The sequence below is a fragment of the Oreochromis niloticus genome, linkage group LG11, assembly GCF_001858045.2.
Source record: "Oreochromis niloticus isolate F11D_XX linkage group LG11, O_niloticus_UMD_NMBU, whole genome shotgun sequence".
NCBI classification, from domain to species: Eukaryota; Metazoa; Chordata; class Actinopteri; order Cichliformes; family Cichlidae; genus Oreochromis; species Oreochromis niloticus.
In genome coordinates, this window is record NC_031976.2 from 4,038,286 (window position 1) to 4,055,288 (window position 17,003).

Consider the following 17,003-nt stretch of genomic DNA (forward strand, 5'->3'; position numbering starts at 1 on the left):
CAACATTCCAACATAACATTATCATTGATTGGGGAGATTAAAATTAATGATATATTTTTATGTGGTTCAGCCACAACTCTACTAAAACCTCAGCCAGTAATAGGTAGGCCAACTTATGAACCGTCCAGTTGTCTGTATGACTGCCGTGGTACGTACACCACATTTGCGCACTATCAGAAAGTGCCAAACAGAGCCCTGGTGGAGTGAGGAGCTGTAAAGAGAAGCAGAGTGCTCTGTTTACATTCTAAAAAAATTTTAAGCTAGCTTGTTTCAAAGATTCTGTACTGCAGCTTTAAATGTTTTCCAAAAGCACACATACACTTACCTTATCAGTGTTTCTCAAACTTTTTACAGTGTGTACCACCTGATAAAAATGTCAAGCTCTCGTAAGTACCACTATGAAAGCATGAAACTCAAAAATCTTACAACACAAAATTAGTATTAGTAAATTTGTCAAATTAGTATCTGCAGTAAAGATTTTTACATACATTGTATACACTGTACCACAGGCAAAGTTTCCTCCATTTTTATATTTTTTTATTAATATTTTTGTAATAATTTATTCGTAATAACTTATTCTGTTTTGGGAGTATTTTTTATGTATCTGTATTATATTATACATAAACATTAAAAGTGAATCTCTGTCCAGAAAATGCACTCAGTTTACTTTTTACTCACTATGAGCATCATTCATTATTCTCCCCCAGTAATTAAGGTTAGGATATGTATTTTTTTTATTCCAATCCATTCTTCTTTTGCAGCATTTAAATAAACTTTATCAGATTTGATGATTTTGTTACAGACTTTTCAAAAAAGTGTTTTGTTTTTCTTTCACAGATGTGGGATTAAATTGTGTTAAAATGTACAAAACATTGATGTCATGTTTTGAGACAAGGACCCAGGCACAGAGAGACTTGATGAATTTAAGAATCTTATGATTTAATAAAGAAATTTGCAGACTTGCACAGAGATGGTAAAATTATGATGACTGATAATGGAGACGAAGACAACAGACGACGAGGACAGGAAGGAACAGGGGTTTAAATGCACCAAGGAGACAGTCATAGAGAACTCGGGACAACTGGAGACATTTAAGGATGCAGGGACTGACAGAGACAGGGAAGAATAGAATAGAATAGAATAGAATAGAATAGAATAGAATAGAATAATCCTTTAATTGTCCCACAAGGGGAAATTTGGTTGTAACAGCAGCCAAAAGGACACATATACAAACAAACAGTACACAGGACACAGAACAGAAACATACACAATTTTTCCTACATATTTACATTAACCCTTGTATTATGTTGAAAAAAAAATCACATTGATTATGTTGCGGGTCAAAATGACCCGCACTGTGTAAATCCACTCAGAATTGTCAAAAAACTGCAATAAAACAATAGCAACTTTATTTTCCATTAGAAAAACATTTAGAACACAGACATACAACACAGTTTGAATTACCATAACTCTTTTTAAGAACAATTTAGTAAAAGTTTTCCCTTCTTTACAAACACATTTCTTTTTAACTTGCCCGATTTTTTCAGTTTTTCAGTGTTCAACATTTTCAATTTTGTCCACATGATGGACAGAATGTAACTGTGTGCTTTCTGCAGATGTACTTTTTGCATTTCTCACAAACAGTGCTTGTTTTAATGTCTTCTCGTGAGGGACAGACCTGGCATCTTTTCCGTTTCTTTATACCTGGTTCCACTGAATCCACTGCAGATTGGTTGGATGGTGCACACTTGACTTTTTCAATGACAGCTGCTGCTGCTGGGGATCAAGCTGGTCTGACTCGCATCTGGATCTTGGGAGTGACAAGACTTTTTCCCAGTTCTTCCAATGTTGGTTGATTTCAGTCCACAGGACATAGCCATTGTAAGCAGACACATCCAAAATATTGTAGAAAATTACCAAGGGCCAACGAGCTGTCTTGCACTGGCAGCTCTATGTCGCTGTGACTTTGTCAAGATTGTCTACTCCTCCTTTGGTGGAGTTGTAGTCTAGGATCAGACTGGTGGGGTTTTTTTTGTGGTTTTTTGTCATCTCTTGTGCTCAGAGATGCATCTGTGTGCATTGTGCTCATGACAAGAACATTCTTGTTTTTCTTTGGGCAGTATGAAACAACTGTTGCTTTCTCAGTGAAAACAAATAATGAGGAATGCAGAGATCTTCCCTGCATCTTCAAAATTTCACTGGGAAGTTCTGGCTTATTTCTTCTGATTGTTCCCAACATAGTCAGCTTTCTCTTCTGAAGTTCCTCTCCAAGCCAGTAGGATGTAAAGAAATTGTCACAGGTGATGTTATGCCCTTGCAGCCCTTCACTCATCTGCAGCACCACACGCATCCCCTGATTCTTCTCAGATGCTCCTCCAGGTAGCTTTCCAGTGTATACTTGCATATTCCATGCATAGCTAGATTTTGCATCACAGGCTGCCCATATTTTGATGCCATACTTGGCCGGCTTGTTGGGCATATACTGTCGGAAAGGACAGCGACCCCTGAATGGGACAAGGCGCTCATCAACAGTAACGTGGGGACCAGGGTTGTACAACAAAGGTAGAATTTCCACCCATTTATCCCATACATCTCTGATTGCAGCAAGTTTGTCTCTTTCACGTCGACCAGCTCTGGTTTCACGGTTGTCAGATCTGATCACACGAGATATCTTGAGAAATGTCTCCAAAGACATTGTTGCTCGAAAGATTGGCCTTCCATTCTCTTCATTCCATTTTGGAATAATTCAACAGGTAATGCCTCACCTTCTCATTCCCTCTATTGACCTCTGGATAACATCCAGAGGTCACCACAGTTATCGCCGTGTCACACCCTCGACCTACACAGCCACTTCCGTGTCCATCACCGGCATCATGGGCATCGGAGTAATCACTCCTGGGTCCACCGCCCTCATAATTACAATTTCCAGCAAACCTCTGGCACAAGGAATGAGACAACAACCACATGTGACCAAAATACCCACCAGAACAGAGAAGGAAAGCATGACCGAGATCACAACCCCTTTCCACCATCCGAACACCGAGGTCAGCCAGCCCCCCAGCGGATTATCAATCCCCGAGTGTTCATGCATGGTTGTAGACAGACTCTTCAGGGCCTCCAGAGCTCGAGTTACTGACCCATCTGGAGCCGTGTTCTGCTCCGCTAACCCCTCCATGGCGTCTCTGAGACCTTGCATTTTGTTCTCGCCCACGGTTTGATTTCACTAAGTGGTGTTTCGGATGGTGCTGGACTGGCATGACCTCCGTGCTCAGACAGTTTGTGTGGGCCGGTCTGCAACAAATAAACCAAAAAACATACAACTGTGATTAATAGCATAACCGACATCAAACATATGATACTAAGTAATATCTTGATAATTCGTGTCCCATCACGGGTTTCTGATCGTTGTGATGGCATTGTGTTCTAATGAAAAAGTAAAGACAATAAAAGTGATAAAGTAAAGATCATAAAAGTTCAAAGCTCTTTTGCTAGAGCCTCTTTCTCAGATGTTCACTTTGGCCCCGCTCCTTTTCTGCAGGCGCAACGATTTCCTCCTCGGCTGCCCTTCTTTCTTCGGCCTTTCGGGTAGACTACCGGTTGGCCCGTTGCACAGGTGAGAGGATTTATTCTGCCTCTGATTTTCACCTGTGATGGGTGGAGGTGGATTTTCCCCCCCCAAGCTCTCGTGTGCCACTGCGCACTGCGACCAGTGATACCAGGTGTCGCCTTTCCCTTTCAGTTGGACCGCTATAGCTGTCCGGGCCGTTACTTCATATGGACCCGTCCAGCGGGGTTCCTTCCACTTGTGTTTAATGACTTTCAGCCACACCGCCTTTGCGTCCGGGACCTCTCCTTCCCCCTTGGGCCTTTCGCAAGCCACCCGTTTGGTGAAACTGGACACTTGCGCTTTTACCTCGTTCCAGTAGTCTGCGTGGGACCTGTTCCCCCTCGTCTCCTGCTCCACCGAGACCACCGTCCAAGGTGCCGGAAACTGTCTCCCAGTTAGCAGCTCGTAGGGCGTGTAACCTGTGGACTTCTGTTTCGCCATTTTGGCTGTTAACATGGGGCGCCCGTCTGGCCCCCGCCACAAGTCTCCATCCTGCCAGGCTCCTTTGTTTCTCCACACCCCCTTTTCCTCTGGTGATGCCTCCTTACACTCGTCAGACCCGTCGCCCGGTGTCCGTTCCTTTCTCTGTAAGAGACAGAAAACCAAAACACCTCCCTGCCTAATCTTCACAATCTAATTTTTATTGTTCATTGTTCTTCCAGTACTGCAAATTTGGTTTAGAATATCATGTTCAGGGCTCTCTGACCCAGCGACCTATTCTAACCATAATCTATGTGTGTGTAAGCGTGTTTGCATTTAGCCCTCTGCACTCAAGGCATTTTCTACACTTTATCAATTCGGACATCACGCCGAATGAAGCTTATGACCTTCAAAAGACACCGAGTGCCAACTCATTATGAGCACATTTGCAATGTGTGTATGAAAATTATCAACCACTCATTCTAATCAAAGACAGCAAAAACAAATTAACCATACCTGCATTATTAAACACACAAGTAAAGACATAGAAATGTTCATCAAAACATTGCTTGATGTTAAAACTCAACTTCCCCCCCTTTTGACACACTCCCTTGTGTCAATTCATCCGAGCTGGAAAATTAAAAGAAAAGGTTAGTGACATCATATCTCAGAAAGCATCAGAAATTCTCCTCTCCAGTATCGTTGCTCCAGCCTTGTCATCCTGTGCTAGGGAATGAAATCAATTTAGTTATTACGTCAAATCTGTTAAACTCCGGGCTCCGCCCAGAGCTTGTGTCCGCAGAATTACCTAGAAACAAAACCTGTATTAACATGAACTTCACATATAAAAACATCTTTTTTAAATTTTATTTTCCCCCTGGTTTTCCCTCACTGACCACAGCAGGGGAATCCATGTCTTGATTCAGCCATGAATCCAGCTCACCTGATTCATCACTGAGCCCAACCGTCACGGGCATCTGATAGTGTGGCACTGCATATTCTTCTCTTAGTGTCACTATTTTCAATCTGTTAATTACAATTCTTGAACATGAAGTAGACTGTGTTTATAACAAGTCAGTACAGCTGTTAGCGTGGCCAATTATCAATCAATTAACATTCAATACTGAAATGATAGCTTTTGATTTATGCATGTTTAAGTCAACCACTTACCCAGAGGGTTCTCAATCCCAGAAAAATTCTTCTCCTCATTTAATAAAGTCTGTCATCCTCCCATGGCCTGGTAACTGGTCCATCCAGAGCTGTATCATTTTGAAATATACACACAACAAGCCAAACCATACCTTGGTCACACCAACCCTTCTCCACCCTGAGGATGTCCAACGCCATCCTTCTGTGGTTCGCTAAAACATGTTTATCTAGAATTCCACTCTGTCTCTAAATTTTGGAGAATTTTATGCTTGTTGTCAAGATTTGAAGAATCTTGAGACATGCACATTCTTTCTCTCACACGGCGCCTAAGTAGCGGCCTCGGCTCCCGTCTTATCTCCTCCTGCTGAGATGAGGCAGAAAACCTCTCCGGTATATTCTGCTCTCTTCTAATCAAACAAATAAGGTCATAACTCTCTGAAAACAGTATTTCTTATAACTCAGCCGTATAATGCATCATAAAACAATATCATTCATTCACAATAAATCAGCAGTCCAATGTGATACAAATCAGTTTAACAAATGTAATAGTTATCACCTTCTTCTAATTCATAAGAATAATGCAAACTAAAACTACATAATAGTTTCACAATCTCTAATTAGGGGTATAACGTGACATAAAACGATATAATAATCTTACAATTCCTTACAATTTCTTACTTCTTCCTAGTCCTAAGGCCCTCTGTCCCCCTTTAACGAGTGGACCCCATGTATAATGACTTCTATGTTAGCACATATCAGATGCAACACAAACTAAATTTACAACAACAACACAGTTTTTGAGAAATTTTATGTTTGGTGTCAAATTATAAGAATTCAATTCAAATCTATGGTTTTATCACCCCCATCGGGGCTTACCTTTCTCACCTTTATAATATTTCTCCCTCAAATATTCGCAATTTCCCTCCTTTGGTGGCGAAAAGCTGTTGGTGTGGTCAAGTGGGCGCTATAGGAAACAAAAGCTCAGGACAGAACTGTCACCAGTCATGTACTTCATACAGAATTTGCATATATTTTGATTTCATATTGATCCTCTGAGTGTAATGGTACATTTTAATTCAAATTTATCAAAACTAAACACAATAGTTTTCTCTTTCTCTAGCTTGCTCTTGTTCTTATGCAGCACCACATCCTATCACATGCCACCGTCGATTATATTCTACTTTTTAAAATTCTGACTATTTCATGGGTGAACCCAAATCACATGGACCAGTGTTTGTTATTACATATCTCTATTCTGAATGTGAAGTTTTCCATTTCCCTGTTATTCATACATATAATTATAGCTTTGGCTTTTTCTCTATAAAAGTTAATTGACTTTTTACAGTGGCCTGCTATGGTTAATAATAACATGTTCAGTCATTAGTAAAATCAAACCTTTCCTTCACTGTAGCCTTTGACATTCCCCAACATTTTTAAGGTGGATATAATGTAATGCCTTTAATCGAAACACAGCTAATAAAACACAGTTTTCTTACTGCAAACATCCGTAACTCAAAATTAGCCACCAAAGGGTTAAGTCTGCAGCTCCACACTCTCATGTGAAGCTACATTCTCCCCCTCTGCTCTCTCTTATCCTCCTGCTCCTGCAAAAACAAAACAAAACAAAGTATCCACCCATCTGTTGCAGGCTGGGTGAATTGTTGCTCCACATTTACTAATCCTAAAGTCTGTGTCGTTTTGTCTCAGTATCGAGTCAGTCAAAACTTTTAGTCATCAGTCCATCACAGTCCAGTTACATGCATACCTTCACACACATTCATACCAGATGTTGCTGATAATGGAGTCTCACGCGCAACCTATTCGAGTATCCATCACCAGCAAGATGACGTCATCACTGATGATTTCATCAGTGTGTGAATGTGTGTGTGAATGGGTGGATGACTGGATGTGTAAAGCGCTTTGGGGTCCTTAGGGACTAGTAAAGCGCTATACAAATACAGGCCATTTACAGGCCATTTAAAGGAAACAATTCCTTGTTTTTGGACTGGATTGACTCGCTGCAATCCTTTTAGACTCAGGACTATATGATGTAATCAGTGTCCCATATAAGTGAATTTCTCCAGAGCCCATTATAATCATGGAGAAGCACACTTTGCAACTGTTTACAGTAAGAATATTTCATAGCGCTTTAAATTTCAATCTGTTAGGCCTGGTTTAAAGAGCTGATTGTTAAATCATGAACTCACAAAATATCAAAATATCACCACCGGTGGATCACACCTCTCCGATTTTCTTATCTCAGTGCACTGTAACAAAAGCAAAAACAAACGTAACCAACAAAATACTAATAAAACAACACATACTAGAGCCCATTGCAGACATGTTCAAGCATAAAACCATCCCTCTCTCTTAGAGAAAGAAAACAACCCAAACATCACTGATAAAATCAACCTAATGCTAAGCAAAACCCAAAAATCAACCAAAAAGTTTTTCTTCCTCCCGGAACAACATGGTGTGGGAATGAGAACCTCAGGTGCTGTAGCAACTTTTGTTCGTCCTTCAATCAAATCTCAATCACAGAATATGTGGCGCTCCGAAATAAATTCACACCGTTAATTCATCCTTTTCATTCTGTACCACTGCTCCTCATCAGGCTGTGTCAAGCACAGTAAACAATTCATTCAAGGCCTTGAGCCATAAACAGACATCACACACAGACATTGTTTTCATAACCAAACTGTTTTAGACCTTGTCCCTTAAATCTACATAAATGACCTCTGGGTGACAAAAAAACACATTTAACCAATAATAAAACACATTTTAAGTAATCAATGGCTTCTTATAAAAATTATGTATTTGGATGTTTATGTGCATTTTGCATATTTTGCATATCAGCATAAGCATTTGTTAGCAAAGCATTCTTCATTGCATCAGCGTGTGTGTATGCATCACTCTTCATTGCACAAGCGTGTGCATGTGTATGTGTGTGGATCACTTCTCAGTTAATCAGCATTTCGATTTAGGTGTGTGTGTGTGTCATTTCTCACTCAATCAACGAGTGCACATGTGTTCATGTGTGTATTTCTCTTCATTCTGAGTCAGTGTATGTAGATGTGTGTGTTTGTGTGTGTTTGTGTTCATCACTTTCTTGTTCTGGTGTTCTGGGTAAACCACAGCCTGAAGCGTCCCCTGGGGTCCTGCCCTCCTCCATTTCAATCTGTTTGCCACCCTTGCTGCTGTTCAATGTTCAGTCTGTCCTGGTACTGGCCCCAAATCAGGCAGTCCTTTTCTCCAGTGTCCATGTTCATCGCAGGTGAAACCTTCATCTTCTCCTTGTCCAGCTCCTCCTGAGCCATGCTCAGTTTCTGCTCTGATGCCTTGAGCTCTTACTGATGGCAGAAACCTCAGAGTCTTTTCCGTACACATCATATTGAAGCTTATTGATGTTTTCCTTGCTTTGCTTTCCGGGCTGGCAAAGCAGCCTGTAATTAAACATAAAGAGAAAAAACAAAAACAAAACAAAAACAGACGAACAGGAAAATGATGTTGTTTTGGCTGTGTGATTCAGAGAGGGGAGAAACACCGGGCCAAGCCCTGTGTCAGTCTTCTCTCCCCCTTTTTTTGTTTTTCTTACCATATAATCAACTCATAACCTACCAAGTTGACAGGACAACACAGGTACATGTTAAAATTCTTAAGATCATGTTTAAAAGCCCAAAAAGCAATTTCCTTCCTTCAGTAATCACTTCTATTATTCAATCAGCAGAAAACATCTCACAATTTGACTCTTAACCACTAAATTTGTTGTTTCATCGCTGGTTGGTCATACCAGTCTCTTTCTTTTGGAAGTTAAGTTGTTGTCCTGCAACCCAGAAAGTTTATTTGTTAGTAATGGATAAACTTCATCATTCAACAACAGGTGTATGTTAAGTTTCGCTGCTTTAACCTTGCTGGAAAATCTTCACATGTTCATGAGTGTAAGCTGTTTTCTTCATTGCGTGTGTGTACATTTCTAGGCGGTTTATTTTTTACTTTTTTCTCAAACAAGGCATTACCTTAAAAGGAGCCTTTCTCTCACATTTCTCTGCTTGTGTGTGTTTTTGTTTCACCTTTTGTTGTGATGCTCCGGACGCCTTCCCAACCTCCACAAGTCCGTTGGCCCCAATTTTATGTGTTACAGCTTCTCTTAATTTCTCCTCTAATTCTCTCCTTACTGCTGTCAGTTCCACAGCTGCTGATTCTTGCTGTGTGTGGTTCCCATTACTATAATTTTGTTCTGGGTGCTGTGCTTGTGGTGGGCGGTTGGTCCAGGTCCGTAGCCACCTGTATTAACACACTAAAACATACAATTAGTATTTCTTTTCTTAAGACGTCCATTCGCTCCATCTGCCTAGATTTCACTCTCTCTCTCGCTGGGTTCACACTTCACACAGTCAGGCAGTTGCCTTTTATGGGCATGCAGAGTTCCGGTCATACACACACAACTACTCCCACCCAGCGGCTGCAAAGCAGTCTTCACATTATCTATGCACACACTCAGCCACAATCATCCGCTCCTCAATATAAATGTATAAAACCAGTAGTCATTATCCCTAGAAACACACACATCCTCAAGAAAATTCACTGTATTTAATCATTAATTCGTACTCACTGTGACAAATGCAATTCATGTAAAGAAGATCCCCTATAGGTGAAATTTCAATTTGGCACGGCCCTGAAATAAGCATGCCTTTTATCTACATAAAATGAAGTTGCTACACCACATATGGTGGTAAAATTCGTGCCTAATCACCCCCTAACTAATGATAGAACCAAAGAGTAAAGTAAATTGAATGTAAATGCTTATATTATTGAACTGAAAGAAGAACCACTTAAAGATCTTATAAAATCATGCTTCACACCACAAAAATGAACCAAATCATTTTATGATTTTATCAATTTCAAAAAAATAAAAATAAACAAAAATAAAAAAGCATTTTCAAACTCTAAAACATCCAACTTTGCATCACAAGAGAAATATGCCAACCACAGCCATTAATCATATATTCACAACAATAAATCAAAACTCATTTTTACTAATATGGTGAGCAAAATCAGCATCTTATTTACAGGCTTTTAACAATATTTGCAAATCATGATTATAAAACTCAGTAATACGCTAAACAGGAAGTACAAGCCCTCTGTGCGCTTCACAGTAGCCACCTCATTTGCATGTTCACACACAGTCTAAAAATAGCTCGCAGCGCTGCAGCGCGCTGTTGTCACACAGAGCCTCCTTTCACACCAAACTCTCTTATTTTATATTACAAAGACGTCTTTTATTTACAACTGCAGAGATTATCAGGCCTTTTCATGCCTACACAATTTCGACAAATTTAAATTAACGATCCAACCGATAAACTCCCCGAGTTTTTTGCGACCAATTTAATCCAGTATCCGTCCCTGACGGTGGCCCGATTTCTAGTGCCCTAACCGAATTTAAAAGCGTTAACCAACCCAAACTTTGCCTGAAGCTCTATTTTTGGCATTTCACAGCCAAGGCTTTCTCGAAGTTTTAAGTTAAAGCTTCACGCCCGAAACCGGGTTTCTATAGCCAAACAAGCGCGATGTACTGTCCCGGACAGTAAAAAGTGACCCAGTCACTTAGCGTATTCTGCGATGCCCCATACCCCACGGTTACGCCAAACCGAACTAACCCTATTCACCGATAGGTCAAGGCCGAGCGTCCTACGGCCAGGAGGGAGAGTCACCCCCGAGCTCCGCGCTTCTAAGGACTCCCCGAGTCCTGTTCTAAAATAATTTAATTAATTTGAAAACACCCCATAAAATCACACAAACAATTCTATTGATGTTCAAGCCCGGCTTTATATCCAATTGAGACTTAACTGTCAACTTTCACCAATTACCTATCTTCTGCGTGAGACTCGAACTCACTTTCACTGTTTTCCTTTTCCTTATTCACTTTACTCAATACTTGGGACTCTAACCCACTTAAAACTTATCATTATTCTTCACTTTACTCAATACTTGGGACTTGAACCCACTTAAAAACTTCCATTATTCTTATTTCAACTTCAACTTCTCATGAGATTTTCACCAAAATCAAAACAGACATTCACCAGTACTTTCAGTGAGCAGACTTTTAATTTTGTCAATGTCCAATTTGGCACACTTTGGAATAATTCAACAGGTAGTGCCTCACTTTTTAGATGTGCCGGCTTGCCCACTCACTTCAGACCACTGGCTCGCGCCTGTCCGTTCGACCCCCTCGGACCGTCCAAACCTCCAGATTCAATTTCCACCCCAATACCACAGGACGAGCCCCCAAACTGTCACGAGTTCAAAATATTGGGGATGGATACAGGAGGAAAACCAAAATAACAACACTGGTCCGGCCGGGTCAAGTCAAACGATGATTTTAATGCACACGTGTGGGAGATGGGACACTGTACGCAGACAGCACCAGATCTCTCTCCGAAAACCACACAACAATAGTTTTTATGAACATCAGGGTATTAGAACGCCCCCTCATGCGTAAAGTAGGTACAATACAATCAATGTTGACAACTTTTAACACATTAAAAGAACATCTTCTTCTTCCCGAGGCCAGATCCTTCCCAGTAATCTTCTAACTCTGCTTATCCCCTGGAACAAACAGTCTCTCCTGCAAGCATAATCAAACAGCTACAAGGCCTTGCAAACTATTATTTAAATGTTTGAACTCTCCCCTCTACATGAGTTTAACTGCTGCTTGTATGTGTGCGTGTGTGACTCGACCTCAGCATTCACTCTGTCTATAAGGACAGAGGCCAACTCAGCATGTGTGCAATAACCTAACCGAAACCATACATGTAATCTGTTGAATAAATGTTCTAATCAAATGCCACTACTCAAAGCTTAATAAAAGAATATAAATGACTAAAGGATAATGATGAATAACATATCTGTGTTTTGTAAGCATGTGCGGCCTTCTACGCTCTACGTCACTTCCCTCAATAGATCAGCCAGACATCCCGCTGACTGTAGCTTTTCTGATTGTTCCCAACATAGTCAGCTTTCTCTTCTGAAGTTCCTCTCCAAGCCAGTAATTCAATTCAATTCAATTCAATTTTATTTATATAGCGCCAAATCACAACAAAAGTCGCCTCAAGGCGCTTTATATTGTACAGTAGATAGCACAATAATAAATACAGAGAAAAACCCAACAATCATATGACCCCCTATGAGCAAGCACTTTGGCGACAGTGGGAAGGAAAAACTCCCTTTTAAGAGGAAGAAACCTCCGGCAGAACCAGGCTCAGGGAGGGGCGGCCATCTGCTGCGACCGGTTGGGGTGAAAGAAGGAAAACAGGATGAAAGACATGCTGTGGAAGAGAGACAGAGATTAATAACAGATATGATTCGATGCAGAGAGGTCTATTAGCACATAGTGAGTGAGAAAGGTGACTGGAAGGGAAAAACTCAATGCATCATGGGAATCCCCGGCAGCCTACGTCTATTGCAGCATAACTAAGGGAGGATTCAGGGTCACCTGGTCCAGCCCTAACTATATGCTTTAGCAAAAAGGAAAGTTTTAAGCCTAATCTTGAAAGTAGAGATAGTGTCTGTCTCCCGAATCCAAACTGGAAGTTGAGTAGGATGTAAAGAAATTGTCACAGGTGATGTTATGCCCTTGCAGCCCTTCACTCATCTGCAGCACCACACGCATCCCCTGATTCTTCTCAGATGCTCCTCCAGGTAGCTTTCCAGTGTATACTTGCATATTCCATGCATAGCTAGATTTTGCATCACAGGCTGCCCATATTTTGATGCCATACTTGGCCGGCTTGTTGGGCATATACTGTCGGAAAGGACAGCGACCCCTGAATGGGACAAGGCGCTCATCAACAGTAACGTGGGGACCAGGGTTGTACAACAAAGGTAGAATTTCCACCCATTTATCCCATACATCTCTGATTGCAGCAAGTTTGTCTCTTTCACGTCGACCAGCTCTGGTTTCACGGTTGTCAGATCTGATCACATGAGATATCTTGAGAAATGTCTCCAAAGACATTGTTGCTCGAAAGATTGGCCTTCCATTCTCTTCATTCCATAGACTTGCAGTTGCTTCTCCCTTGGACCTGTATACTCCAGCTAATATCAGAATTCCAATATAAGCATGCAAGTCAGTCTGATCCAGTGGCTTCCACTTCTCTTGAAATACACGCCTCCCTTCCAGGTTAGTCATGTCCAGTATGATCCTTTCTATTGGAGGAGATATGAAGAGTGATGGCAAATCTTGTAGGACCAGGAGTCATTTTGATGACATTAGAAGATGACAGCCTGCCTTGACTTCGGTGTGGTGATAATGACCATTTTATATTACCATCTTTAGATGTCCATGTCTCCTCAGTGGATGATGATTGCTGCATTCCTTGGTTTTCATTTGATGTAGAGATGGCGGCACACTCCTCCTCAGAATCCTCCTCCTCGTCTGAAAATTGGCAGTCTGGATCATCAATAACATTGTCCTCGGCCTCTGAAAGATCCTCAGTCTCTGAAACATCTTCTTCTTCATCACTATCCCAGTTGAAAAGCAGTGATAAAGCTTCTTCAGTCGTCAACCTCCTGGAGCTCATTTTTGGTGTGTTGAAATGACATGAGAACAGTGACAAGAATAGGGGAGAGAAAGTTTCTTGCATACACACCTGGGTCTGAATGTATATTCAGAAGCAGTCAAAACAAAGTACATCAAAGGGAAATGTTTATTTTGGATCTGAACAACTTTTTACTTACATAAAAGTGTGCGGGTCAAAATGACCCACAACATCATCTTTGTATACAAACACTGCAGAGACATTCCAGGACACATCAAAGTGTACATATTTTACACACCAGTTCATGACCCCAGATAAGGAAAAGTCATAAGGTTTCATGAAGAAAAAGAAAGGATGACCAGTACTTTGGTCAACACAAAAACTGGAATGGGTCAAATTGACCCAAGAAGGTTAAGGACAATGGTTACTATATACAGAGAGTACTGTACAGTTATTAAAGAAGAAGTCTCATCGTGACGTGTAAAGTTTATTTTGCCTGGCTGTGCAGCTCTCTGGGTGCTCAGCACCCCCAAAGCTCTGATCCTAGAATCGCCCCTGCCATTTATTAAGAAAATTTTAAAAAGGCAGGTTTGTGGGTGTGTCAGAGCCGTTGTGGGGAAGTCACTGGGTCTTCAAACAGGCTATTCTTTTGGCTGCCAAGACGCTGCTCCCTCCGCCGAGAAGTGGGCCATCTCCCTCACCAGGACAGCCTCTCTGGAGGAGTTGTTGGCTGCTACACGACCCAAGCCTGTTTTGAAAAATTAACCTGTGATAAGACAGCATATCAAGATAGAATTGTTTTTATAATATAACTAAAGATGAACTGTTCACAATTTTATCTAGCTCTCAGTTTTAAGAAAGGCTGGTGACCCCTGTTATAGAGTCTGACAGCTGCAGGGATTATATACAAATATTCACCTGGTTCTACACCAGAATTAAACCAGGTCTAAAAACAAAAAAAAAGGAGTGAGTATCACTACAAAGATTACCAACAGTGGTCCTCATACCACAGTTTGATATCAGCAAACACTGAGAGCATACATTGATATGACACCACAGCCATGCTATCATTGCAAACCCTGATAACATAGCATAAATCGAATGAAATCAGGACTTGGTGAGACCTTTTGAGTATCACTAGAAATATTATAAACAGTCGTCTCCATACCACAGTTTGCTATCAGTAAACACCAACGGCATTCACTGATAGCATACCACATCCATGTTAGCAGTGTACAAACGGTTAGTTTAGCATATATTAGCACAGGTATCAATAAAGGACTACCGTATTAAACAATTTTACTAACCGCAGACAGATGGACAGGCGCTCTGCAGGTGGGATTGAGCGCCTGTAGTTGGTGTCTAGACGGGCGATGCTTGGACCGACGCGGGACAGCAGCTCCTCAAACTGGGCGAGGGAAAGACGGTGGTACTGACGGTGGTACCACTTGCGCAGCTCCGGGAGCAAGTGGTGAAACTCACCAAACTGGTCACGCTTCTGGAGGACCTGATGGACCGAGGTATGGTGAGGACGTCCTTTACGCCGCTGCTCTGCTCTCCACAGTAAATATAGAAGGGAGACTCTCTCTTCAAGTGCTAGCTCGACAGTTGCCATCTTGCAAAGATACCGTCTGGCACAACTTCCTCCCACATTTCCGGTTCACGCGCGTCAAAATATGCAATTTGGACACGCGTCGAGGTGCAAATGGTGCAAAAAGGTGCAAATGTGCACGCGTCAAGTTAGGGGCATCTGGCGCGTTTTTGGTCGCGTCTATCACGTTCGGTGTGAACACACCGTTAGACATAATAGCATTTCTGTCACACTTCACTTTCTGAACCTTTTGTTCAGTTTCAGCAAGAGCCGGTTTTCTAAATTAACAGAGGCTATCTGTTTGGCTGTGAAGAGTAGACCAGCATAGTTAAAAAGTCGTTCACACGCAGCAGAAGCAGGCAGAGCTTTGTTCAGCTTAAGAGATGGCTGAGGAGTGCAGCAGCTCCATGGTGTCTGTGACACAAGCAAGATAACCATCAAGCTCAACTGCACTTTGCAGCCTTCTGGAGATTGGTCTGGAGAAGAATTCATCTTCATCAGATGACTCTCTGTGCTGATCCTCACTCTCATCCTCCATCGTTTCAAGATGTTATTTGATGTATGTCAAGGCTGTAATTGCAAGTAGATAACCCAATTTTGTTATTTAAATTTCAGTGATTATTCGTGAACACACAAACTTAAAATCAGCAAATTCTCAAAAAGGATTGTTTAGTATTCAGGACAGACCATGAATAACTTACAACGGATCATATGAATCATTGCAAAAAATCTGGCCTTACCAGCCTCTATTACATCTGCTCTGTCAGTCCAGGAAGTCTTGAACTTGGGTAAGAGGACTGCAGCTGCAGCCAACTCTGGATCCTCCATCATCGGTCCAAAACGCTTTTGAAGGCCATTTTGCAGGGCTCTGATGAGTGACAAGCATGTCTTGCTTGATGTACCAGCCTGCTATGTTTGGACAGTAGTTGTTGGATTACTGGCAGGAGCCATCACATAAGGAAGTGGACTCAGACTGAAGGATGTTTGAAGCTTTCACCAGTGGCTTCATGGTGGTACAGTACTCCCTTAGGAATGCAACTTCTGCAGGACTCAACCTGTAAGACACAACAACAAAACCCACCATGACTATAATAGAGATCTTATGATTAAATATAAAGAGTCTGCTCACGTTTTTAACCATCCATTAAGGAAAATTCACAAAATTTGCAACCATATTGGTGTCCAATTTTACTCACATTTTCACCTTGAACTCCTCACAAATGGTCCTGATGGCATCTTCCCCCTTCTCATCAGTGACGCATATTATCCTTTCAATGGCAAGGTAGGTTGAATTCCACCGTGTTGCATTGGGATGAATGATCTGTAGCTCACACTTGTCCTCTACCACTTCATTTGCCAAATGAGACCAGCCAGTTTTGTTCCAAATGGCCTGGCATTTTGCAAAGATTGCACGGGAGAGCCTCTTGTAGGTATCATTCATGCTCTCTACCAGGGCAGCATCGGTTGTTGCCACAATGTTTAGCAGGTGACAAGGTGATGAGGCGGGAGTTTCTACTCCAAACCAGAGTCTTCATCAAGAATCGCACTTGCCTCATGGTAGTCAATATGGTCAGTCAGGTCAAGAGTATCTGGGTCTGCTTCATCTTCATCTGCATCATTTTGTGCCCCAAACATGAGGAAGGCATTGACAAAGTTGGATCCACTATCAGTTGTGGTTCTTACAACTTTGCCTCTAATC

General features: G+C 41.5%; 1 protein-coding gene and 1 pseudogene across 1 annotated transcript; both read right to left on the reverse strand.

The window, feature by feature from the left end:
- Positions 1 to 1,326: 1,326 nt before the first annotated feature.
- Positions 1,327 to 17,003, reverse strand: part of LOC109200110 (piggyBac transposable element-derived protein 4-like) — a 188,799-nt pseudogene continuing 173,122 nt past the window's right edge.
- On the reverse strand, positions 8,350 to 13,755 carry LOC112848232 (piggyBac transposable element-derived protein 4-like). The gene is made up of 3 exons (XM_025911616.1): positions 13,503 to 13,755; positions 12,761 to 13,381; positions 8,350 to 8,522 (listed from the first exon to the last, which is right to left on the reverse strand). Exons 1-3 carry the CDS (start codon positions 13,753 to 13,755, stop codon positions 8,350 to 8,352), a joined length of 1,047 nt encoding a protein of 348 aa, XP_025767401.1.